The sequence below is a fragment of the Lichenostomus cassidix genome, chromosome 5 (assembly GCF_008360975.1).
Source record: "Lichenostomus cassidix isolate B80296 chromosome 5, HeHo_3.0, whole genome shotgun sequence".
NCBI lineage: Eukaryota > Metazoa > Chordata > Aves > Passeriformes > Meliphagidae > Lichenostomus > Lichenostomus cassidix.
In genome coordinates, this window is record NC_139486.1 from 1167382 (window position 1) to 1192112 (window position 24731).

At 45.7% G+C, this 24731-nt stretch overlaps 1 protein-coding gene across 1 annotated transcript in view; it reads right to left on the reverse strand.

Moving 5' to 3' along the window:
• The window catches only part of MDGA2 (MAM domain containing glycosylphosphatidylinositol anchor 2), a 222688-nt gene that overhangs the window by 55822 nt on the left and 142135 nt on the right, over positions 1-24731 (reverse strand). The window contains exons 7-8 of the mRNA XM_085060885.1: positions 15635-15964; positions 5806-6099 (exon numbers count right to left, since the gene is read on the reverse strand). Coding sequence (XP_084917011.1) covers positions 5806-6099; positions 15635-15964 — 624 coding nt within the window. The remainder of the gene's footprint in view (positions 1-5805; positions 6100-15634; positions 15965-24731) is intronic.

Consider the following 24731-nt stretch of genomic DNA (forward strand, 5'->3'; position numbering starts at 1 on the left):
AAAGGATTCGGGAGAGAGAACAGGGAAAGCAGCAGCTTGTCTTTAAATCTGTGGATTTCCTTCAAAACTCTGCTTTATGAGGCAATTGGAAACCAAAACTTTGGAAAATGAGACAGGAGGAGAGGGATTGATGGAGCTAAAAAAGAGCTGGGAAAATTCCAGCAGCATCCATGGACAGAATTATTTGTGTCAATCCAAATCATCTTAATTTTTAATGCTGCACTTTGCAGCCAGAGTTCTGTTGAAATCCCTATTTTGTGTAATTACAGGAATTAATCTCCAACGTATTACAGGACAACAAAGAAATATATTTACTCAGCAACTTCTGCTGTGTATATGGAAATGGTAAAAAAAAAATCAGCTTATGGATAATTAATTATTCCAATTTCTCTTTCCATGATTGGTGTTGACTTGGTTACTGCCAGGTTTAACTCCTTTATATTCCAACTACAACATTCCCTCTCATCCTGCTGTTCACCTTCTTCCCAAGATAACGGTGGAGTTGGATATCCCAGAATTCCACAAGGTCTAATGAAGAATCTCATGGATTTCCCTCAACCCTTTTGGGCTGGAATTCCCATTTTCCCATCAAATCCAACTTCTTAAATTGTTACTAATTGTGAATAAAGCTGGAAGTGTTCAAGGCTGGATGGAGTTTGGAACAACCGAAGTCACCCAGCTCTGATCCTTCCTATTTTAAATATTTCTGTGGAATATTTAAATTTATTCCCACTCATTCTTTCTTCTTCCAAACCCAAACTTTTTTGTCTGGAAGACTCTTTGCTCCTTGCCCTCAGACAGTGCAAGATTATCATCTCCAACACCAATTCCCAAAAAACCCCAATATGAACAATCCCATTTTCCCCCCAATAACGTCTCCATTTATACATCAAATTTTGGAGTGCTCTGGATTTTTTTTTTTTATTTCTGACAAGGAAAAGCCACATCTCAGGAAGGTCTCTCCGTGATAATAATCTTAATATTAAATAAGAAAAAAATTCAACTGCCCTGGTTCTCATTTAAATTTCCCACCATGCCAGGGTTTGCATATTCATCACCTCCCTGGCTTACCAGACACAGATTCCTCTGACCTTGCTAAATGTCAAAAAGCTCCTGGGATTTCACTTTCCCCATCCAGCCATCCATGATTTCCATGTTTTTTCCCCTGCCTTGCTCCATGTGGATAAATCACTTACAAAGCCACAATGGTCTTTGGGTTATTCCCAAATTTGCCTCGATCAGATGAGGATCTTGGAGAAGAATTTTGTTTGGTTTACAGTTTTCTGGGAAATTTCTGCACTGGGAATTCAGGAGCTGGGAATGATCCACAGGTGAAACACCAGGATAGAGGGAATTATCCATCTGGAGTGCCTAAATCCTTCTATATTTATCTACAAAACTCTAAATATATTCTCTACATTTGTCTATAAAACTCTAAATATATCAATAAATATCCCCATAGGAAGGTTGAGTCTTCAATCTCAGCTTGGCAGCATCAACCTTTGCCATATCCTGGGAAAATCCTTTGGGCAGGAATGTGGAATTCCTTGGATAAAACCACCAGGGTGGAGAAAACCACTTTAGAGAAGAAATCAAATTATAAAAGCAACGGGAGCACCATTATTTTGATATCTTCAAGTTGTTAATGTAATTTATTCATTTCCATACTTGGAAGAGAAAGGAAAAAATGGCCCAGAATTAAAAAAAAAATTAGATCCAGTTCTAAAACTATTTTTTTTTAGGCTTTCCTTTCTCCCACCACAAAGAGCCCAAATGAAACCCAAATTTTATCTCTGAGAAAGAATTCATTCAGAAAGTAATAAATGCAACAGCCTGGGAATGTATTGGGTTATATAATGTTTGTCCTGAATATTAATCAGCTTTTTCTACTCAAATCTTCAATCGTAAGGGGAAAAAACATGATGTAAATAATATTAATTTTAAATGCAAATATTCATTTCCTTTATCATTTCGAGCTACTTAAAAATAGATTTATAACAGATTTATTTAAAAAAAAAAAAAGATATTTTCCCCACTTGATTTCTCAGATTCCTTGGTTTTCCCATTTTAATGAGTTTTCATAATTAAAATTTTATAATCTGGCAGATTTCACTCTTTGGGATTTTCCCCCCAGCTCACAATCCCCATTCACAAGACAATTCCATGAAGTTGGTACATTCCCCCATGGATTGGCCACCCTGAATGCTCAGAAAGCTCCTCTTCATTAATTTCCCAAAATTCCACGAGTTTTTCGCTCATTAATTCCAGCTCTGTTTCGCATGGAGAACACTTCATCCTCTCGCCACAACTTCCCTTTCATTATTAATACAATATTTGCATATAAATATTTCATCAGGCAGATATTTCGACAGCACATTCCTGAGCTGCCAAACTGCCTTTCCCAGGCAGAAAAAATTTCCTTTTCCCATTCCCAGCTGCAAAGAAATCCAAAATCAAGGAAAGAAGACTCAGGGTTGGACTCTCCAGCTGATGGAAAATGGGAATAACTCATTTCTGCTGCTCCACTCAGCACCTGAGATCCTCACTCAGCCTCATCTTCCTCCCTAATTAGCTCTGCTCCATTCCCAATCTAATTCCTGCAGGAGAAATCCCTTTCCCAGAGTTCTCTGGAATTTATCACCGAGGAAGGACGATGCAAATAAACCTGAGCTCTGACAGAATGGGAAAGCCAGAGCATCCCGAGATTTATCTAAAAAGAAAGATTTTTGTTTTTAAAAATCCAAAGCTCTGCCAGCCAGGCTCCCATGAAATATCTGGGATGTTTTACGAGGCTTTCCAAGGGTTTGGAGATGGATGGGGTTGGGGAGGAGGTTGTGTTGTAAACAGGATTTTATGGAGCGCGGAAGGAAAAGGGAGAGGCGGGAAATGCAGTGATGTTCACCTGGAAAGCAATCCTGGTTTTGATTCCAGGGATCCAGGGGCAGCCACAGCTCCTCTGGGAATTCCATCCCAGCCTCACAACCAAGAATTCCATCCCAGTATCCCATCTCAGCCAAACAGGAAACCAAACAACATGGAAGACTCATCTTGGAGCAACCAAGTGGGAGCTGTTGCTGCCCATGGAGGAGGTTGGAATGGGATGGGTTTGGAATTCCCTTCCAATCCAAGCCATTCCATGACTCCAGGATTTTCATTTTTCTACACAAGTTTTAGGATTTAGGGTAAAGGTGAAAAGTCAAAAATCTTGAACCACAGCTCAAGGCCAAACTGTGGCCAAGGCCAAAAATCCACTATTTTCCTGAAGAACCCCCAGGCTGGAATCCTGACAATGCTGAGATGGGATAAAGGGATGACAGCAGAAAAGAGAGGTGAGGAAAACAAAAAACTCATGAGATGGGGGGTTCAAATTAAAAAAAAAATTCCTTTATCTTTGAATTTACCTTTTATTTCATATTCCATAATTCCATGAAAATCTCTTTATTAATTAAAGTGGGCAGCAAATCCTGCTGTGCTAAGGAGAATTTCCTCCCAAAAAGTGGGAATGTCTCCACACAGCACATCCATAGCGAAATCCATGAGTTATTCCCTCAATAAAAATGTTCCATTAAATATCTTTCCCTGCTCATCACTGCTGGAAGCATTTAGGATAAATATTCCAAAATTCTGAAAAGAACCGGTTTTTATGACAATTGGTTAAATGCCACCCTCGGCAGGGAAATGCTGCTCAAGTCGTTGGGAATAAAAACTTTCCTCCCACGGGGAAAATAATCAAAGCTTTCCATAATTTTTCTCCATTCATCTCCAATTTGCCGCTTGCCAGGATGTGAATAAAGGGAGCAGAATTCTAAACACGAAGGGATGAAAGGAAAACCTCCTGGAATTACCTGTTTAACTCCCACTCCTTGGAACCATTTTCAAGTTGTGCCTCTTCTCGCACAATAATTAAAATTCTGCGCCTCAAGCAGAACAAAATTCCATAAAAAGAGGGGGTTTGGTAAAGGTGGTGAAATAAAAGTGATCCAAGCAATGCATCCCTTGGGTTTTGGAAGTCAACAGGAATGATCCCATGGATCCACCAGGAACTGCCTCAGGTCCTGAGCAAGGGGGAAGCTGCTGGAACTCCTCATCCTCAGAAGAGGAGTTTTCTACATTTCACAGGAAATTTGTGTCAGAAAAAGGGGAGAGAGAAGCCACTTTCTCCCTCCTCATTCAGAATGACTAACATTCCACTGTTTCCATGGTGGCTCTCATTCCCAGAGCCACAGAATCCCAGGATTGCTGAGGCTGGAAAAGAATTTAGGACCATCGAGTCCAAGAGTGCCACAGCCAGGAATTCCTGGGACACCTCCAGGGATGAGCACTGCAAACCTCCCTGGGCAGCTCCTGACCACCTTTCCATGGAGAAATTCCTGCTGCTGTCCACCCTGAGCCTCCCCTGCCCAGCCTGAGGCTGTTCCCTCTCAGACCCCTCATTCCCAAGTTTCCATGGGATGAACTCACTCCTAATCCAGCCAAACCAGGAGAAACCCAAGGGAGAAGAACTTCCCACCCTCCCTGCAGCCTTGACTTTGGGATTCAAAGCAGAGCTGGATCTCCAGGAATCAGCTCTGCTGGAAGTTCTGCTGATCCCACACCCTCCATCAACTGCATCCATAATTTGATGCAAAACAGAGCCAGGAAACACAAACCCATGGATGATCAGCCCTGAGGACGTGTCAGGCTGCAGCTCTTCCCTGGAGGCCCCAAAAGAGGTCACAGAGCTGCTGAAAGCTGAGCTGATGGAAGATTGGGACATCTGAGAGTGGAATCAGTGAGAGCTGCACTCCATAAAACACCGGAATGAAGTCCTGGCAGCACTGCCTTTCCGAGGCAGAAAAATTTCCTTTTCCCATTCCCAGCTGCAAAGAAATCCAAAATCAAGGAAAGAAGACTCAGGGTTGGACTCTCCAGCTGATGGAAAATGGGAATAACTCATTTCTGCTGCTCCACTCAGCACCTGAGATCCTCACTCAGCCTCATCTTTCCCCCTAATTAGCTCTGCTCCATTCCCAATCTAATTCCTGCAGGAGAAATCCCTTTCCCAGAGTTCCCTGGCTCTGTTTTTTATGGAGCACAGAAGGAAAAGGCAGACGAGGGAAACGCAGTGATGTCCACCTGAAAAGCAATCCTGTTTTTCATTCCAGAAATCCAGGGGCAGCCACAGCTCCTCTGGGAATTCCATCCCACCCTCACAACCAGGAATTCCTTCCCAATATCCCATCCAGCCAGGGAACTTCCTCAGCTCACTATCCCCCTGTTATTCCCCCAAAATCACCTCAAACCCATTTTTCCACATTCCACCGACAAACGCCGCAGATTTCCAACATAAAAAAATAACCAATTCCCTCCCTTTCCCCTCCTCATTCCCGGCAGAGCAGAGCAGGCAGGATCTGGATGCAGATCAGCTCCCAGGGAAGAGCTCTTGCCCTCCTTTTCCCCTCCTTGTTTTACACAGCAGCAACAAACGAGCTGAGGATCAGCTCAGCATTTAGAGAAATATGTCCTCCTCTCTCATCTGCTTGTTCCCGTGTCAAGGAATTCAAAGCTGTGGGGAAAATAATGATTGCCTCACGCTCGGGTTTTTTTTTTTTTTTTTCTCTTTGCCATAAATGAGACTCCTATGTCATTTTTACTTCCATATTTACATGAGAATCATGGATTCGGGGAACTACAGAGACAAACAGCACCGCATCAAATATGTAACAGCCACAAGACTCTTGCTGCTGTTTGTTTAGGGGAGGAATAAATCAACCTTTTTTTTTGATTTAAAAGAAGCAAATCAAGGGGAGATCAAGGTTTACTCACACTGCACGATGAGCTGCACCAAAGCCTCTCTGGGTTTGACGTTAAATCCGTTGTACTGGCTGGTCTGGCAGCGGTAAGTCCCTGTCATTTCCCTGGAAACGTTGACAATCCTGAGGATCCCATCGTAGCTCTCTGTCTGCAGGGCTCCGTCAGGCATGGCCACCTCCTTGTCCGCCCGTGACCACAGGATGATGGGCTTGGGCTTGCCGGTCACCTGGCACTGCAGCTCGATGGTGTCACCTTCCCGTGTCACCAGCGGGGACTTCTCCTGAGGGACCGTCAGGTTGGGTGGCACTGGGGATGGGGAAAGAGAGAGGTCAGCCACTGGGGGAAAAGAGGGATTTCCTGCTGGGAATTGTCTGTGGGAAAGGAATTTGTCTGTGGATTGTGGGGAGTGGAAGATGCCAGGGATGACTGAACAGGGTTACCTGAAAGAGAGGCTGGGCAGAGTTAGGAGAATAAAAAGCAGATTAATTTATTAAAGGCCTTCAATTACATTCAGGGCAGACAAAGCTTACTCCAGAAGTTACACCCAAAATGGACAACAAATCATGAATTCTTCACATTTTGTAAGTTCTGTCCATTAACATATCAGCATTAATTATCCAATTACACCTTCAGCTGATGATGTCAATCACCCCAACTTTGCTTCCCCAATTCACTGTTATTTATATATTTTGGGGCTCTGAGGCAGCGAAGTCTCCTTGGATTTTCCACCTGAGAGGAATTTTATCTAAAATGCTGAGAGCAGAGATTTTTAGCCCTTCCAGAGAGCCCAGAGCTACACACCAAAACTACAGATACACCAAAAATAGAAGCTAAAAATCCTCAGGCATCACCACATTTCTGGGGTGAAGTTCTCAGCTGCCTGAGGAGCCTCAGGGAAGATTCCCCATCCCTGTGTGTCCCTGGAGTCATCCCAGAGCTCCCCAGTGCTCTCCCACCATCCCTCCCAGCCAGCATTTCCCCACTGCCACTTCTGCTTTTCCTTTCCAGGATTATTTCACCTTAAATCCCATTTTTTAATAACAGCCTAGCTGCTGGTTTTCTCCAGCTCATGGATAAATGGCTGTGAATCATGAAGGATTGGGACAACCCAGAAATCAGCTCAGAACTGGAAATCTGACCCCAAAATGCAGTTGGCGTCACAGGATGTTCATCAAAATGGGGTTTATTCCACAGGGATTGGCATTAACAGTTCCAAAAGCAATATTGGAACTATTTTCAGGAGGAGTTTGGCAGTCCCACAGAGCAGGAATCCCTCAGAGTGAGCTGGTGATGCCCAAGGACACAGGATGAGAAGGATGAGAAGCAAATCCAGAGGAATCCATGGAAATTCCCTGGCAGTGTCCCAGGCCAGGTTGGACACTGGGGCTTGGAGCAGCCTGGGATGGTGGGAAGTGTCCAGCTTTTCTTGGGAAAGGGCTTGGAATGCTGTGGGTGAAGAGAGGGAAAATCCTGATTTGATCACTGCCCGCCCTCCTTTTCCTTTGGTGACTCCTGGAAACTCCTCTTTCCTCATGGATCTGCAGTCCTGAACCACCGAGAGACATTCCCTGTGGGAAAGCAGCTCCTCCAAGAGCTTTTCCTCTCCTCCTGTCCTTCCCTCCCCTCCTCTGCTGGAACACCAGGGCTGACAAAACACAGCCTGCAGGAAAAATCATCCAAGGCGATTTCCAACCCCGAGGGACAGAGACAACAAACTTGTCCCAGCGAGAAGCAATTCCAGCTTTCCCCCGGGATCTGCTCCATGTCTGCAGTCCTGACAAGCCTGGTAGGAATCAGAGCTGAAATCTGGGACTTTCACAGGAACCAAAGTGCTGCTTTCGGCTGGTTTGAAGGCTTTAATAGCTCCTGTCAGGTGGGACAGGCAGACGTGGGAAGGGTTTTTTCCACTGGGAAAAAAATTCCAGAGGAAAAATTATTTTATACTTTGAAAAAAAAAGGAAAAAAAATTAAAAGAAAACAACAACTGCTTAATAAAACATTCCCAATATTAATAAAACATTATTAATTCTCAGTGATGTCCTTGTGTGCCACAGCAGGTTCTGAGCACAGGAGAATTCCCAGGAGAGCTGGAGCAGAGTGAAATCATGCACCAAACTGGGAAAAGGCGTTGCTCCAAGAAGGAAAACATTGTTTATAGGGAAAGGTTCCTCCTCCTGGATTTTCCAGCTCACCTGGCTTGTGGCTCCTCAGCTGAGGTCAAGAGTGACAGAGCCTTGTGTGGATCAGGAAAAATCATGGATTTGTCCTTTTCCAGCCTGGCCAGTGGAGCTGCTCCTGGATCCTGCTTGGATCCAAGCCTTTCCCAGCTGGATGGGTCCTGCAGGCTCTCATTCCTGGCACCTCTGGCTGCCCTGGGAATCACAACCTTCCCCTGGCTCAGGGGAAGGAGATCCTTGATATTCTGATATCCCTGAGATCCCAATATCCCTGAGATCCCAAGGGAAAAGCTCTGCCTGCAGCCCCGTGGCCAGATGGGGTCAGGATGGGAATTTTCCCTCTGGAATTTGTCCATGTGGATCAATCCCTGGACAATCCCTGTTGGCAGCTCATCCAAATTCCAACCTTCCCAGGGTGTAGGAGAGCAAAGGGTCTGAGTTATCCAATCCCAGCCTGCCTCAGCCTTGGGAATCACCCATTCCAGCTGGGACTTGGAAGCTGCGGACTGGGGACAAGGGCTGGAGGGACAGGACACAGGGAATGGCTTCCCACTGCCAGGAAGAAAGCAGGAAAAGCACACCCTGCTTCCCATGGGGACTTCTGGAGGTGTCTGAGAGGAAGGAGAAGGAGTTGCACAGCACATCGTCTTTGGGAGGGAAAAAAGCAGATCCAGGACAAAACCCCCTGTGCAACTGCAGTAATTCACCCTTTCCCCTCAGTTTTTCCTGAAAATCAGAGATATCAGCACTGCCAGAGCTGCTCCCTGCTGAGATAAGAGCAGAGCCCACGAGGGCAGTGACAGCTGATAAGAGCTCTGTCCCTGTCCCAGATGCAAAGATCCCTCAAAAGCCTCAAATCCTCATTTCCCATGGCACTGTGCAGTGCCTGGCACTGTAGGGCAGCCAGGAGCTCCTGATGATTCCCTGGATTTATGGATGTTGTTGCTGGAAACAGCAAAGGGGGCAGCAGGGACAAGGTTATCCATTAAGATACAGAATTCCAGGACAATGCCATAAATCCCAAGGCTGGCTGCAGCTGAGGGTCACATGTGAGTAACAGTGCCCAGAGCAGGGAGGTGTTTCTCTGTCCCCATCCCATCCATGGCTCCAGCTCCCCCGAAATTCCAATCCTGATTCTCCACTCTCTAATTCTGGGGAGAAAAAGTCCCAAACCTTTGCTCAGGGTGGGTTTTTGGCAAGGTTTCCCTTTTCCAACCCAGTTATTTATTGCCACAGTCTCACTGAGCTGTCTGTTCTGTTCTGCTGTCAAGTGGAGCTGGAATTAGCCAGAGGGTAAAAAATTAACAGGTTTTGGGGAATGGGGACACAGCAGGCACTGGGAACATGGGGTTTGTTCCCACGAGCAATCCAGATCCAAAGGACTGAGGGGAAAATAAGAATTTGGTGGTTTTCTTTCCCCCAAGATGTAGGGAGATGTCAGGAGTAGGGAATGGAATCAAGGGATTGTTCAGGTTGGAAAAACATTCTGAGATCACTGAGCCCAACTGTTCCAAGGCCACCACTGCCCCATGTCCCCAAGGGCCACATCCACTTTGAAATCCCTCCAGGAATGTGAACTCCACCACTGCCCCGGGCTGGACAACCCTTTCCAGGCAGGAATTCTCCCTGATATCCAACCTGAAGCTCTCCTGGCACAGCCTGAGGCTGTTTCCTCTGCTTCTACTTGTGCAAAATGAGTGAGCAAAGGTGAGCAAATCCATGGGAAAAGGAGCATGGATGAGCCAAGGATGAGCCATGGGATGGGCAGAAAGGGGTGCCAGGCACAGGGAGAAGCTGTCCCCAGCCGTGCCAGGCTGTCCCCAGCTGTGCCAGGCTGTCCCCAGCCGTGCCAGGCTGTCCCCAGCTGTGCCAGCCACCCTCCCCCAGCAGGTGCTGCTGTGGCACCAGCAGAGCTCTGGAAGGCTCAGCCTCTTCCCGAGGCATCTCAGGCTTCCTGGAGCTTCACAGGTTGCTTTTTATCCCCTTGTTTGTTGGATAAAAAGTTCCTTGAATCCTGAGTGGGAACAAAAAATGTTCCCCTATTACTGCAGAATAAAAAGGGAGCAACAAACGTTCCCCTTCTCCTGTGGAATAAAAAGTTATTTAAATCCTAAATTGAAACGACAAATGTTCCCCTATTCCTGCAGAATAATTACCTAAATCCTAAATGTGAACAACTACTATTTCCCTATTCCAGCAGAATAAATTTACTTAGATCCTAAATTGAAACAACAAATGTTCCCCTATTCCTGCAGAATAAAAAGTTACCTAAACCCTTAATGGGAACAGAAAATGTTTCCCTATTCCTGCAGAATAAAAAGTTACCTAAATCCTAAATGGGAACAACAAATGTTCCCCTATTCCTGCACCAAGTGGCTTTAAAATCAGTTCCCACTCCCAGCAGTTTCCTAAAGTGGAAGGTGACACTTGGAGAACGAAAACCTTCAGTGACACTCGAGTGGCAGATTTTAGAGGCACTTTGTCACCCCGGGGGATGGGCAGGGGCTGTGGGTGAGGAGGTTCTGCTGATCAAATAAAATAAAATAAAATAAAATAAAATAAAATATCTGATCTCCCCAGGATCTCCCCAGGCTACTGGCTCAGCACCAGGTGGGGTGGCAGGAGGGTCACTGCTCTGTTGTCCTTTTATTTCTTGTTCAGCTGCTCCCTAGGCAGACATTTCTGGTGCTGGGGATGGTAAAACCAGGCTGGACTCTTGTAATTCCACTGTAATTCCATAGGATCCAAGATCCAATGCAGTCTAGAGGAGAACAGAGAGAGGACCAAACAGCTGTTTCCAAGAAAAACCAAAATTTCCGAGCTTAATTTGTTTATTCCTTGTATTTTCTAGGTGTCCTTAGTTCTACTCGAGCTCTGAACTCCTGATGGATCCAATTCCAGCTTAATTAATGGATCAGACAGATTAATTAATTGCCAGAGAGCCACTGGCAGAGGCAAGAAGCTGCAGGGAAATCCTTCAGAGGGGCTCTGAGTGACTGATCCCACTAACATGTCCCTGCTCATGGAGGCTGGATGGCTTTGTCCCTTCCCAAATTATTCCATGATTCCAGGACAATCCATGGAGATGGACAAGGAGCTCCTACAAGTGGTGACCTCACCATTCCTGAGCTCTTCCCTGGGATTTCAGGTGCTGCTGTCCCTTCTGGATCCCTGGGAGCCTGAAGGAAAATGTGGCCATGGAGTAAAACCTGTCAGTGACAGGGAAAAATCCTGGGATGGAACAGCCAGGCTGCTCCATGTGGATTCATCCCAAAAATGAGGATCAAGATCATGCAGCCTGGGAAGGACAGCGATGGATAATTGTTCCTGAAGGAGAATTCTGCTGGTTCTGCTGTGAGCAGAGACTGGAACTGCTCAGGATTTTAGGGGAAATGTTTGGGAACATCGAGGAGTTTGTGTTGGGATTGGAGGGAAGAGCCAGGGGGAGATTTGCTCCTCCAGCCAAACCATTGGAAAAGCAGCTGAAGCCAAGAGAAAGGAAACTCCAGGGAATTCCCTTTACCTTTTCCATGGCTTTTCCTCCCCATGGAAGAGAGTCCATCAGGGCTCTGGTGTGGAAGGGAAATGGAGCAACCTGTCAGGAATTCCTGGCTGGATTTCACTTCCAGCTCCTGCATCCCCCAGGCAAGGAGCACCAGTCCCAGTTCCAAAGGGCAAAGTCCATGTTTTTGGGGCACAAACCACTCCTAGCTCCACATGAGGACACAATATCCACCATGGGTTTTATGGAATCACAGAATAAGTTGGAAAAACCCTCCAAGATCATCAAGTCCAACCATCAACCAGCACCACCATGGTCACACTAATCCAAGGCCCCAAGTGCCACATCCACACATCCTTTTAACACTTCCAGGGACGGAGACTCCCCTGGACAACCTTTTCCACCCTTTCTGAGCAGGAATTTTCCCTAATATCCAATTTAAACTACCTCTGAAGCCATTTCCTCTCACTCTTAAATGATGACAGAGCCTTGGACAAAAGACCTGCTCAGGCAGGGAAAGAATTCCAGGATCAGCACTTGGAACACAACACTAAACCCTTAAACACCACCCTGCTCTGCAGCCAGAGGGAGGAGGAATATTCCAAACTCAGAACATTCCAAACCCAGAATATCCCAAACCCAGAACGTTCCAAACTCAGAATGTTCCAAACCCAGAACATTCCAAACACAGAATATTCCAAAACCAGAATATCCCAAACCCAGAACATTCCAAACCCAGAACATTCCAAACCCAGAACATTCCAAACCCAGAACATCCCAAACACAGAATATCCCAAACACAGAACATCCCAAACACAGAATATCCCAAAACCAGAACATTCCAAACACAGAACATTCCAAAACCAGAACACTCCAAAACCAGAATATCCCAAACCCAGGACGTTCCAAACCCAGGACGTTCCAAACCCAGAACATTCCAAACCCAAAATTTGCAGAGCCAGCAGCACATGAGGCAAATTAATTCCAGCTCTCCTCAGGAGCCATGCTGAGGAGCATCCATGGATGAGGAGAACCATGGGATGAGGAGTCCACAGCCCTCTGGAGAAGAATAAAGTGACTCTGCCACACAGAGAGCGTCTGCTCCCAGAAATCCTGCTGGAATCAATCCATGGAGGGTGGATTCATCCCAGAAAAATCAGAATTTCCCAAGGGAATGGGCTGCAGAGCAGGACAAGGCCTGGAAGGAAGGAAATCCCAAGGATGGAATTACCAGGAAAAACCTCTGCACATTAAGCACAAAAACAGAACTGCAAAAGGCAAAGCTTTAAACAAAATCCAGCATTTCTCTGTTTCTTCTCCCTGCTCCTTCCCCAGATAAACTCCAAGGACAATGGCTCCCCAATCCCATCCATTTGCTGCCACAACCAAAATCTCTCTGTTTTCTGGGGCTGCCTGTGAACCATCACTCCGGACGGTGCTCAAGGTCTACAAATATCTTAATTAGCCCACTAATTACCTCCCAAAGCTCCCATCCTCGTTATGCAACGAGGCGGCGGCTGTGATTCCGATAAACATTCGGAGCTGGAATCAAGGTCCCTTTTATGTCTCATCAAAGCAGCACCAGGATGACCAGAGGACTCCTGTGGCAGCACCAGATCAAGGCTGCAGGTCCTGCAGCAGCAGCCTAGAGCTGTAATTAATTCATTATTTAATGCAGAGCTGATTAGCTTGACAGGGAAGCCCTTTTCCGACCGCGGGGAGGATGCACAGCCTCACTGGAGGAGTTCTCCGAGGATTTCTGTGCCTGGATGCAGCAGACTTTATGGAAAGGCAAATTTATCCCTGGAAGATAAATTGTAAAAGTTCTAGAAGAGTTTGGAGCACCCTGGGATAGTGGAAGGTGGGTAGGATGGGCTTGAGGCCTTTTCAAACCCAAACAGCTCCATAATTCCATGATTTCAGGAGATCTGGAGGTCTCCAGGCTGCCCTGTGCTCATCCAAAATCCACATCCTGCTCCAGGATTTTCCCATCCTCAGGTGGCACAGGCTCAGCACATCTTCAGGCTCATCCTGGGGGGAGGAATTTGTTTGGTGGATTTTCCAGGTGGGAATGAGCCGCTGGAAGAGCTCCCTCAGGAAAAGAGGGATCAGCACCTCCTCCAGCCCTTCCTGTGGCAATTCAGGGCAGTGAAATCAGAAAATAAAGGAAAATATTCTCTGAAATAACAATTTTCTTCCCTGCACAATATTTACTCCAGGGGAAGGTGGAAAGGAAATGAGCCAGAAGGGACAAATCCCGGATTTTTTGGGATAGAGACAGTGGAAAAACCTGTCCTGAACAGAGCAAACCATTCCAATCCCAAAGTTTATTCTTCCTGCTCCCAATCCAATATTTAAAGCAGAGAAAAAAAAAGTCCCTTAGACTGACACAGTCCTGATCCACCTCTTTTTTTTCCTTATCATGAACTCACTTTAACGAGGTTTCTGTTGCCTTTTAAACATCTTGTTGCTTTTTTAGCATCTTCTGCCTCCAGGTTTCCGTGACATGATCCCAGAAAAGCCCAGCCTGGCTCTCAGTGCCGTTTGCCCAGGGTGGGTTTTATGGCTGACAGGAATTTTCTAGGGCAGATATTCCACATTGGACTCTTGATTCCCACTCTTCCCTGACCTATTTTATGGAGCTATGGGGGGAGCAGCCAGGGGATTACTTCAGGTCCATTTATGTAAGATACTCAGGACACAAATCTGTGCTTTTCCCGCTCAAAATGTCAAGGGAAAAAAAATATTCCTGCTCAACAAGGGCAATGCCAAGTGTGTCAAAAACCACATTTCCCTTGCCAACCTGGGATTTCATGGATTTCCTCATTGCCTAGGATTTGACACAACCCCTCTCAGTGACTCCAGGAGGAGCCCCATAAACACCAGGAAGAGGAAATTCCCCCCCATGTTAATGAAGGATGTTAATAAATCCCTGCAAGTCGTGGCATTTGGGAAATGTGTTTGTGCCTGGGCCTTCTGTTGCTAATTAGCAGAGCAGTAATGAATCTTGATGAATCAGTAATGACCTTCAAAGCGCTGCAACTATTTCAGCTTCCACTTGGCTGGGTGATGGAGTCATTCCAAGAGCAGAATTCCTTGGGAGATGCTAAAATAGGCTGAGCCCAAACTCCATGTTTTCTTCCCCTTTTGCTGATTTTCTGGAGTGTTCCAGGAGAGGAAATTTAAGGGGTGACAGAATTCCACAATTCATTCATAGATTGTGGTGAGCTGATGGGAATGGGCAACTAAGGGATGTTTCCAGGAAATCCCATCAGTTTTCCAAGGATTCCCCAGGAAGTACTGGGAATTCAGTGGTTATGGGATGCATGAGTGCACAGAGAGCACTGCTGCTCCAGCTGGATGGAAGGTGACAAAGTTTGAATGGAACCATCATTCATCATCCCAAACTTGGCTCTTCCCCTATGAGAATTCTCCCAATTCTTTTCCTGATAGTAAAATCATGGAATCATGGACTGGTGTGGGTGGAAAGGACTTTAAAGATCATTTAATTCCACCCCAGCCATGGCAGGGACACCTTCCACTGTCCCAGGCTGCTCCAAACCCCAATGTCCAACCTGGCCTTGGACACTGCCAGGGATCCAGGGGCAGCCACAGCTTCTCTGGGAATTCCATCCCAGCCAGCAATTCCCAATTCCCAATCTCCCATCTAACCCTGGGAAGCCATTCCCTGTGTCCTGTCCCTCCAGCCCTTGTCCCCAGTCCCTCTCCAGCTCTCCTGGAGCTCCTTCAGGCCCTGGCAGGAGCTCTGAGCTCTCTCTGGATCCTTCCCTTCTCCAGGGGAACATTCCCAGCTCTCCCAGCCTGGCTCCAGAGGGTCAGAGGGACTCCAGTCCCTGGAAGAGCTCCATGGCCAAAAATGATCCAACAGGGAACTTCCTGATGTTTCTGTGGTTTAATCAAAGCAATTCAGCCCTGATCAAGAATCAGAGGCTGGGCTGGGTTGGAAGAGATCTCAAAACCCATCCTATTCCAGCCCCTTCCATTGGCAGGGACACCTCTCAGCATCCCAGGCTGCTCCAAACCCCATCCAGCCATGAAAATCCTCCCAGCGGGAAATTCCCAGCATATTTTCCATGAGGAAAGGAAAACCCCAGACTGGCTCCATCCAGCCAAACCCCAACCCCAAGGACCTCCTGCTCACCTGTGCTGCTGGAGATGTTGACATCGATGCTGATATCCGAGATTCCCCCGCCCTTCAGCGACGCCACGCACGTGTAAGTCCCGAAATCGGTGAACTTCAGGTCGATGATGTCCAGGTTGGTGGTGCCAGGGGACACGTCGGGGTCGGTCTGGGTGATCACCATGCGCTCCGAGCTCCGCAGGGGCCTCCCGTTCTTGAACCAGCTGAAGGTCAGCTCCTCCGAGGGGATTGCTTCCACCTGGCACGAGATCTTCACCTCCCGCCCGATCTGGATGTTGTCGTCCTTGTGGTAAGGGTCGGGGGTGATCCAGAAGCGTCCTTTTTTTAAGGCTGAAAGCCAAAAAAAGAAGGGTTTGTTACGGTAAAGTATAGATTTGGCTTTGCTGGAGATCCCTCTGTGCCCCATCTATGCAAAGGTCTCTCACAGGTGGAGCATTTCAGGAAAGGATCCATTCCACAGAATTCCAGGATGGTTTTGGTTGGAAGAACCATCAATCCCACCCAGTGCCACCCCAGCCATGGCAGGGACACCTCCCACTGTCCCAGGCTGCTCCAACCCCAATGTCCAGCCTGGCCTTGGACACTGCCAGGGATCCAGGGGCAGCCACAGCTTCTCTGGGAATTCCATCCCAGCCAGCAATTCCCAATTCCCAATATCCCTTCTATCCCTGTGAAGCCATTCCCTGTGTCCTGTCCCTCCAGCCCTTGTCCCCAGTCCCTCTCCAGCTCTCCTGGAGCTCCTTTAGGCTCTGTAGATCCCATACTTTGGACACACTAAAAAAACCTCAGTCTGCTCCTTCCACGAATGTTGAAAATGTTCATTCTGACTCAATTTCCTTAATTCAGACTCAATTTTGTTAACTCGGTAGCTCCTAGGACAAAACAACTCTTTGGGACTTGCAAATTCCATCTGGATGAGAACTTCCACAGCCTGGCAATGAATTAACACTTCCACACCTTGGGAAAAATTCCCAATTATTTATTTATTTAATAATCAGGTTGTCTTTTCAAAGTTGCAAAAAAAGCCTAAAATCAAAGTATTTACTCCCAGTCCCACTGGGTGGGAGAGACTTCTGCCATCAAGGAAGGCAACATTTTTCAGGAGAGAATGGAAAATTTGGTATTTTTGCAGGAAAAGCATCATTTTGGATGCTGCTCCTCAGTTCCAAACAGATATTAAAATATCCAAATTCTTGCTTTTATTAATTTATTACTAAACTTATTTACATAATTCATTGACTCATATTTATATAAGAACTTTTCACGGCTTTAATCAAGACGGAATTTTTTGCACTTCCCTCCACTGAGCATCTCTCCTTCCCTTGGGAAAACCTCATCCAATTCCCGGGAATCAGCACTGAAACCAGCTTGGAGTCACGAGGATGAACCAGTTGGAAACTGCCAGAGAATTCAACCCTGAGCTGTTTTTGTTGGGAAATAACAGCGCAAACAATGCTTACACACACAAAAAACGTAGATATTTGATGCAGATCCTTTTCAGGCAGGGGAAATCAAAAAAAGAACTCGATGGGCACGACCAGAGCGACGTTTCAGCCCAAATTAGTTGCTCATAACCTCAATAAACTATTTTTATTTCTGGATTTTCAGCACTTTCTCCTTCCTAGTGCTGAACAAAGTGTGGCAGGGAAGTCAGGGTAACTTTCCTTAGTTAGGGTGAGTGGGAAAGTAACAACTCCGAGGTAAGAAAAAAGGGCAGAACCTCCAAATTTGGGACAAAGCTGGTTTTTTCAGGCAGAAGAGGGTTGGAACTCCATTTTCTTTAAGGTCCTTTCCAACCTAACCTATTCTGGGATTATGAGGACTCCAAAATCCCTTCAGACTTTCCTCATTTCCACCACTTTGGGAACACCTGAGCTGAGCCTGGCAAAGGAAAACAAATTTTTGTATCATTTTCTCCATCCAGCAATCCCCATAAAGCAACAGCTTGGATTATCCTCATCTTTAAGTTCCTGAACCTCCATTTCCAGGAGGAAATTTCCAGGAGGGAAATTTACATTATTCATTTACTTATATTTATGTAAGAACTTTTCACGACTTCAATCCAGACGGAATTCCAAAATGCCATGCAAACTGAGCCATGCCATGGAGTTCATCTCTGTTATCATTTTAGGAATCATTGAAAGGTTTCCATGGGGTAAGACAGAGGAATAAAACAGAAATTAAAGGTTAAGGGATTTCTACACAGGCAGAGACTGACAGGACAGAGGGAATGGTTTGAAACTAAAAGAGGAGAGATTTAGATGGGAGATTGGGAATTGGGAATTCCTGGCTGGGATGGAATTCCCAGAGAAGCTGTGGTGCCCCTGGATCCCTGGCAGTGTCCAAGGCCAGGCTGGACATTGGGGTTGGAGCAGCCTGGGACAGTGGGAGGTGTTCCTGCCATGGCTGGGGTGGAATTAAATGATCTTTAAAGTCACTTCCCACCCAAACCATTCCAGGACTCTCTGATCACCCAGCAAAATGTGGGAGATGCTGCTGCAGACCCTTCCCAGCAGGGATTTGGGAGCATCACCACCACACAGAGCTACAAAACAGCAGCAAATGCACAAATAAACCCAGAGCTGCTCTTTGAGACTCAGCAAAGTGCCAGCCTGGCTCCAAAGAGGCCCCAAAGAACGAGGATGTGATCAAACAACCCGAGATGAAACAACTTTTGTCCTCAGACTCCTCACAGACAGTCCCTGCCCTCCCTCATTAATTCCATTTTCAAAGTGTTTCAGGATCTCAGGCAAGGCCTATTTGCATTCATCAGGTTCAGTTGTTTCTTGCCACCCCCTCAACCACAAATTTTGCTGTAACGCTCCGGAATGTTCCTTTTTCAAATCACATCTCCAAAGGCTCAAACACCACCACGAAATACATGAAGTTCTGCACCATTTGCAGGCTCTGACATGAGAATTATGAATCCCTAGCTGCTTCCCAAGTGGATCCAGGACGCCAGGAATGCCTGGATTTGTGGTGGCTGATGGTTCTGGTTGTGTTCAACCTGTGCCAACTTATTACTTAATTTATTTGCATTATTTCTTTACTTGTATTTATATAAGTTTCATGGCTTATGTATGGTGAAGAAAAACCCATGGAAATCCTTCTCTGATATTTCAGCAGCAAGTTGCCCACTGCTATCAAATCAAGAGAAGCAAAATCAAAGTTCTGATTCTGAGCTGCGAAGAAACACCAAATCTTTGTTTATTTTGGCTCTGGGCTACCAAGCTGGCTCTGTCTCCAACATTCTCCAGGATCTCTCCTTAAACTCCATTATCCGAGGAGATACAATTTAACAACTGTCCAAAAGATCTTTCTCCCTGCTGATTATCCCAGTGTGGACATTGAACGTCATTCTGCTCGATGAAAATACATTTTGACACTGGTTTGTGGATAAAGAGCAGCGAAAACTCGGATTTGTTATTGCCAAAAATTCTCACTTGCTGCCATGGAGCAGGAAAATATTGGAGAGGAAAATAACAGAGGGAAAATTACAGATTTCTGGTTTAATTGTAAAACTTAATTATAAATAGAAGAGGAAAAATGCATCCCAAATAACAGAGTTTGTGGATAGCAGTTCTGCAGAGTGAAAGGGAAGAACAGAATCCTGGAATGGTTTGGGATGGAAGGGACATCAAATCCCACCCAGTGCCACCCCAGCCATGGCAGGGACACCTTCCACTGTCCCAGGCTGCTCCAACCCCAATGTCCAGCCTGGCCTTGGACACTGCCAGGGATCCAGGGGCACCACAGCTTCTCTGGGAATTCCATCCCAGCCAGGAATTCCCAATTCCCAATCTCCCATCCATCCCTGCCCTCTGGCAGTGGGAAGCCATTCCCTGTGTCCTGTCCCTCCAGCCCTTGTCCCCAGTCCCTCTGCAGCTCTCCTGGAGCTCCTTCAGGCCCTGGCAGGAGCTCTGAGCTCTCCCTGGATCCTTCCCTTCTCCAGGGGAACATTCCCAGCTCTCCCAGCTCCAGAGCAGCTCCAGCCCTGGGAGAATCTCCATCCTCCAGATCTGTTGCAACACATCCACACCTTCCTTGTCCTGAGAAGCCCTGGATGCAGTTCTGGTCATAAGGACCAGTCTGAGTTGGCAGGAAATGTAAAATAATTTTAAAACCATTAAAAAAATAGTCATGAAATAAATAGTCTGAATTTTTAGGGAGGACACCCTAACATGAATCACTCCAAAAATTCAAATTCCTCAAATTGGGCATTTAGAATCACGGAATTGTTCAGGCTGGAAAAAGTCCTCTGAGATCACCAAGTCCAACCACCAACCATCACCACCAAAACCAACCCCTCAACTGCCCCACCCACTCCTTTTGGTCACAACTCCAGGGAATTTGCCTCCATCCCATCCCTGAGCAGAGCCTGTTCCAACTCCTCCCGATCCATGAGGAAAGGTCTCTCTGACATAACCGAGCAAACGCTGCTTCCCGAACGTTCCCTCCTCATCCCAAGGCAGGCTCGAAGCAAATTCCTGCTATAAAAAGCCCCAAGTTGCCAGCATTTCACCAGCAGCTCATTTTGCTCCTGTCAACACGGCTTGAGCTGCGAGGGTTTTTTTTAAAAATCCCAAACTTCCAGCAGCTCTCCGAACAATTAAGATGTCAAACCGTCTTCTCCTCCTAAAGCATCTCCAAACTTTTTAATATCAACTCATTATTTGGCATTTCCAAGGCCGGATGCATTCCCACTTCCAATTTAAATGCAAATCCCACGGAGAGACTTCAGGGTTTTTTTTTTTTTTTGTCTCTGCTTTTAGAAAACGCTGCTAATTTTGAAAAGTGGAAAGGATTTCTCATTCCGTGTGGCAGGTGCCTGTTTTTCCATGTGTTTGGCTTAATTAACTCCCAATTTCTTCAGCGCTCCTCTTTGGAAGGAAGGGGAGGTTTGGACTCTTTGGAATGAGGGAACATTTCAGTTTACAACTCGCCCCAAATCTGATCCATTCAGGAGATGAAGGAGAGATCAAAGGGGGAGGAACACAGCGTGGTTCCTCTTTGAACTGCTTTTGGAAGGGAAGATTCCATGGAAATCGGCAGCATTGGGAGAGCAAAGATTGGGGGGTGGGAATAGCTGGGCTTTAGGATCCCTTTAATATCCCTTTAAGATCCTTTCAAGATCTCTTTAACATCCCTTCAAGATCCCTTCAAGACCTCTTAGAGATTCCTTCAAGATCCCTTTAAAATCCCTTAAATATCCATTCAACATCCCTTCAAGATCCCTTCAAGATTCCTTCAAGATTCCTTTAAGATCCCTTTAAAATCCCTTTAAGATTCCTTCAAGATCTCTTTAAAATCCCTTTAAGATCCCTTCAAGCTCCTTTCAAGATCTCTTTAATATCCCTTTAATATCCCTTCAAGCTCCTTTCATGATCCCTTTAAAATCCCTTCAAGATCCCTTTAATATCCCTTCAAGATCCATTTAAAATCCCTTTAAGATCTCTTCAAGATCCCTTTAAAATCCCGTTAACATCCCTTCAAGACCTCTTCAAGATTCCTTTAAGATCCCTTTAACATCCCTTCAAGATCTGTTCAAGATCCCTTCAAGATCCTTTTAACATCCCCTCAACATCCCTTCAAGCTCCTTTCAAGATCTCTTTAAAATCCCTCTAATATCCTTTCAAGCTCCTTTCACGAACCCTTTAACATCCCTTCAAGATCCCTATAATATCCCTTCAAGATCTATTTAAAATCACTTTAAGATCTCTTCAAGATCCCTTTAAAATTCCTTTAACATCCCTTCAAGATCCCTTTGAGATCTCTTTAAAATCTCTTTAAGATCCCTTCAAGATCTCTTTAAGATCCCTTTAACATCCCTTTAACATCCCTTTAACATCCCTTCAAGATCCCTTCAAGATTCCTTCCAGATCTCTTTAAAATCCCTTCAAGATCCCATTAAAACCCCAACACAAACCATTCCATGATTCTCAACAAGTCCAAAGAAATATCCAGGTGGGATTGACCTCAGGAGGTTCCTTCTCCAACCTCCAGCTCCCACCACGTTTCCCAAGGCTTGAAGACCTCCAGGGATGGAAATTTCACAATCTCCCACCTCAGCTCCCAGCTTGGGAAAACCAGGAGTTGTCCCAGTGGTGTCACTGGGTTTGGAGACAGAAATTGCTGGAAATTTGGAGGCAGAAATTGAGGAAAAATTGCTCTTTTTCCTCATGGAATGCTGATTCCTCCCTGATTTTAAGGAGATACAGATGATGGAGCATGGATGAGATCCCAACACATCGTGGTGGATATTTGAGGGTGAAATTCCAAAAACTGCAGGAATTTGACCAAGAAGAAACAGCGACAACTCGGCAGCTGGAATTTTCTAGTTTTTAAAATCCCAAATAGAAGAAAAAGGGGAAAAACCCCAAAATATTTCCTATTCTCCAAAATCCCAGCTTGCCAAGACATGGATGTATGGCCAGAGCAGGAACTCAGGGCTGTCCCATCCCACAGGAAAATGGGAATTCAGGAATCTCATCCCAAGCCAGGCAAGAACTGGGATATAAATTAAACCCTTCAGAGAAGCTGCCACAACCCCCAGGGGGCTGTGCACTTGCCAAACAAATTAGAAATCCTTGGAATGTCACAGCTGGGTCTTTTCCAAGGCCCTTTACAAAGTTTAATTCTCGTGCCAAAGCTGTCCAAAAAAAAAAAAAATTAAAAACCAAAAAGCCTTGCTGAGTTTTCCTGCCCCAAAGTGATACATTGGAAATCTTGGAAATCTTCCCTTTTTTCTCTAAGCATGAAACTCAGCCATTCTCCCAACCCCAGAGAACTTTTCTGTTCCCTGTTCCCAAGGTTTCCACACTGGATTATCCATATTCCAGCTTTCAGGAGCTTTATTGGAGTTCAGGATTTTGTTAGAACCTGGATTTGTTCCAAAATGGGATGCATTTCCCTTCAACACTTTTTCCTCCTTCACTTCAATGCCTCAAAAATCATCAGGATCCTATAAAACATCCCAAAATTATTTATCAGACTGGGCAGAGACCTAAAATTCTCAGTCCCAGCTGCTGGATGCACCAGGAAAAGTATCTCAAAATGCATTTCAAGGGTGTCAAAGCACCTTGGTGACATCAGAGCAAACCACTGTGAACTCATCCTTCTCCTCTTGGTTTCCTCTCCCTTCAAGAGGAGAAGAACTTGGAAAAACTCACTTTTTCCTCTGCCAAAAAGAAAATGTCATTAAAACTTCCCAGATCTTATCATGTGCTGTCAGCCAGGATCTAAAACAATATCAAAGTACAGCACCAAACCCTGCCAAAATAAATTATCAGCTTTAGGAATTAATAACTTTTTGTCAAGAATAAGAATAGCCTTGATCCTTCCCCAGATGGAATCCAGAATTCTTGGAAAAGAACTCCAATGCCATCGAGTCCAAGCTGTCCTTGATGTCCACCTTGTCCCCAGCCCAGAGCTCTGAGTGCCACAGCCAGGAATTCCTTGGACATCTCAGGGATGGGGAATCCAAACCTCCCTGGTTTGGCACTTCCAAGGGCAGAAAATTAAGGGATCAAATGAATCCCAACTCCTCAAATCCCTTCTAAATCCTTCCAGACACATGGTGCCCAACAGGCTCTCCATGATGTCCTCCAGAGCAGCAAACTCCTTTAAAAATCAAATTCCCAATCGCAAAAATTATGGAAAATCCAAATGAAAGGGCAGAAGGCTCAATAAACCATCTCCATTCTTATAGGAAAGCCTTTTATGAGCTCCTCCATGATCCTGGGGAGACCTCCTGATCCCACGAGCCTGGGGAGACCTCCCAGCGCTGAGCCTGCTCTGGCAGATAATAAAAATAAATGGACTTCTTCAACTCCAGAGCTCCACTTTTTCCCACATTCATTCCCAGAGCTGCAAACTTTTAGGGAGATCACTAAGAGGGAACTTAAGGCTGTAGGAACACTCTGGATGTGCTGTGAGATCAGGTTTGGTGGATTAAAACCTTTTAAAATCCCACCACAGAGGGCATTTCTCCATGGAGAAGATCTCTGTGGATTTTTGCCAAAGCCTTTGGATTTCTCCAGCCAAGAAATAAGATGGAAAATCAGAATTATTAAGGTTGGAAAAGCCCTTAGGGAGATCATTGAGTCCAGAGGTGGTGATGTCCAACCAGCCTGAATTTTATCCTTTTCTCCTCTAAACCCCCATGGGAAATTCCTAAAAAAAACTCTGGGATTAAGAGCAGGAAAGCAGAAGGGGAAGCAGGTGTGCCAGAACAATATCCTAGGAGTTTTATTTATTTAAAAATCTATTAAAAAGGCAACAAAAGTTCATTTATTTCCCAATCCGAGTTTCTTCCTTCTATTTTTATTCCTTAATTTCTTTTAGCAGCCACTCCTACCATTCACACAGTTTTTAAAACCATAATCCAGAGGTACTTCCAGCAATCCTGGCCTTAAATTGGATTTCCCCAGAGTGCTTTTTGTTCGGGAAAAGCTTTTGTGCTGCTGTGGAGAGCAGATCATTACTTTCTATTTCAACTGACAGGGAATCCCAACCCCTTGGAAAAAATTAACTCCAAGGATGATGTTCCCACTTCCCAGAAGGTGAAAATCACACAGGCAGAGTCAAGCAGAACTGAGAATGTGCCGTTGTTCCAATGGAAAAGAAGGAAGGATTGGGATAAAGATGGGAATAGGAGAAGTGGCTCAGGAGGGAATCCATGGAACAGGGATGTGATGGAGTCTCCATTCCTGGAGGAATTTCAAAGCCATGTGGATGTGGCACTTGGGGACAAGGGGCAGTGGTGGCCTTGGCAGTGCTGGCAATGGTTGAACATGATGATCTCGGAGGATTTTTCCAACCCCAACAATTCCGTGATTCCATGATTTCCATGCACGCTGACATCCTTCCCAATTCCTTCAATGCTCCCAACTTGAAGCCCTGGAAACATTTTTGTGGCTCTCCCTGTGTCCCAATCTGATGGGCAGCTATCCTTCAAGGATGTCATCCAGCATTTTTCTCTTTTACTGGATGGAGGAACCACCTTGGAATCAGAGAATCTTGGAATGGTTTGGGTTGGAAAGGACCTCAAATCCCACCCAGTGCCACACCAGCCATGGCAGGGACACCTCCCACTGTC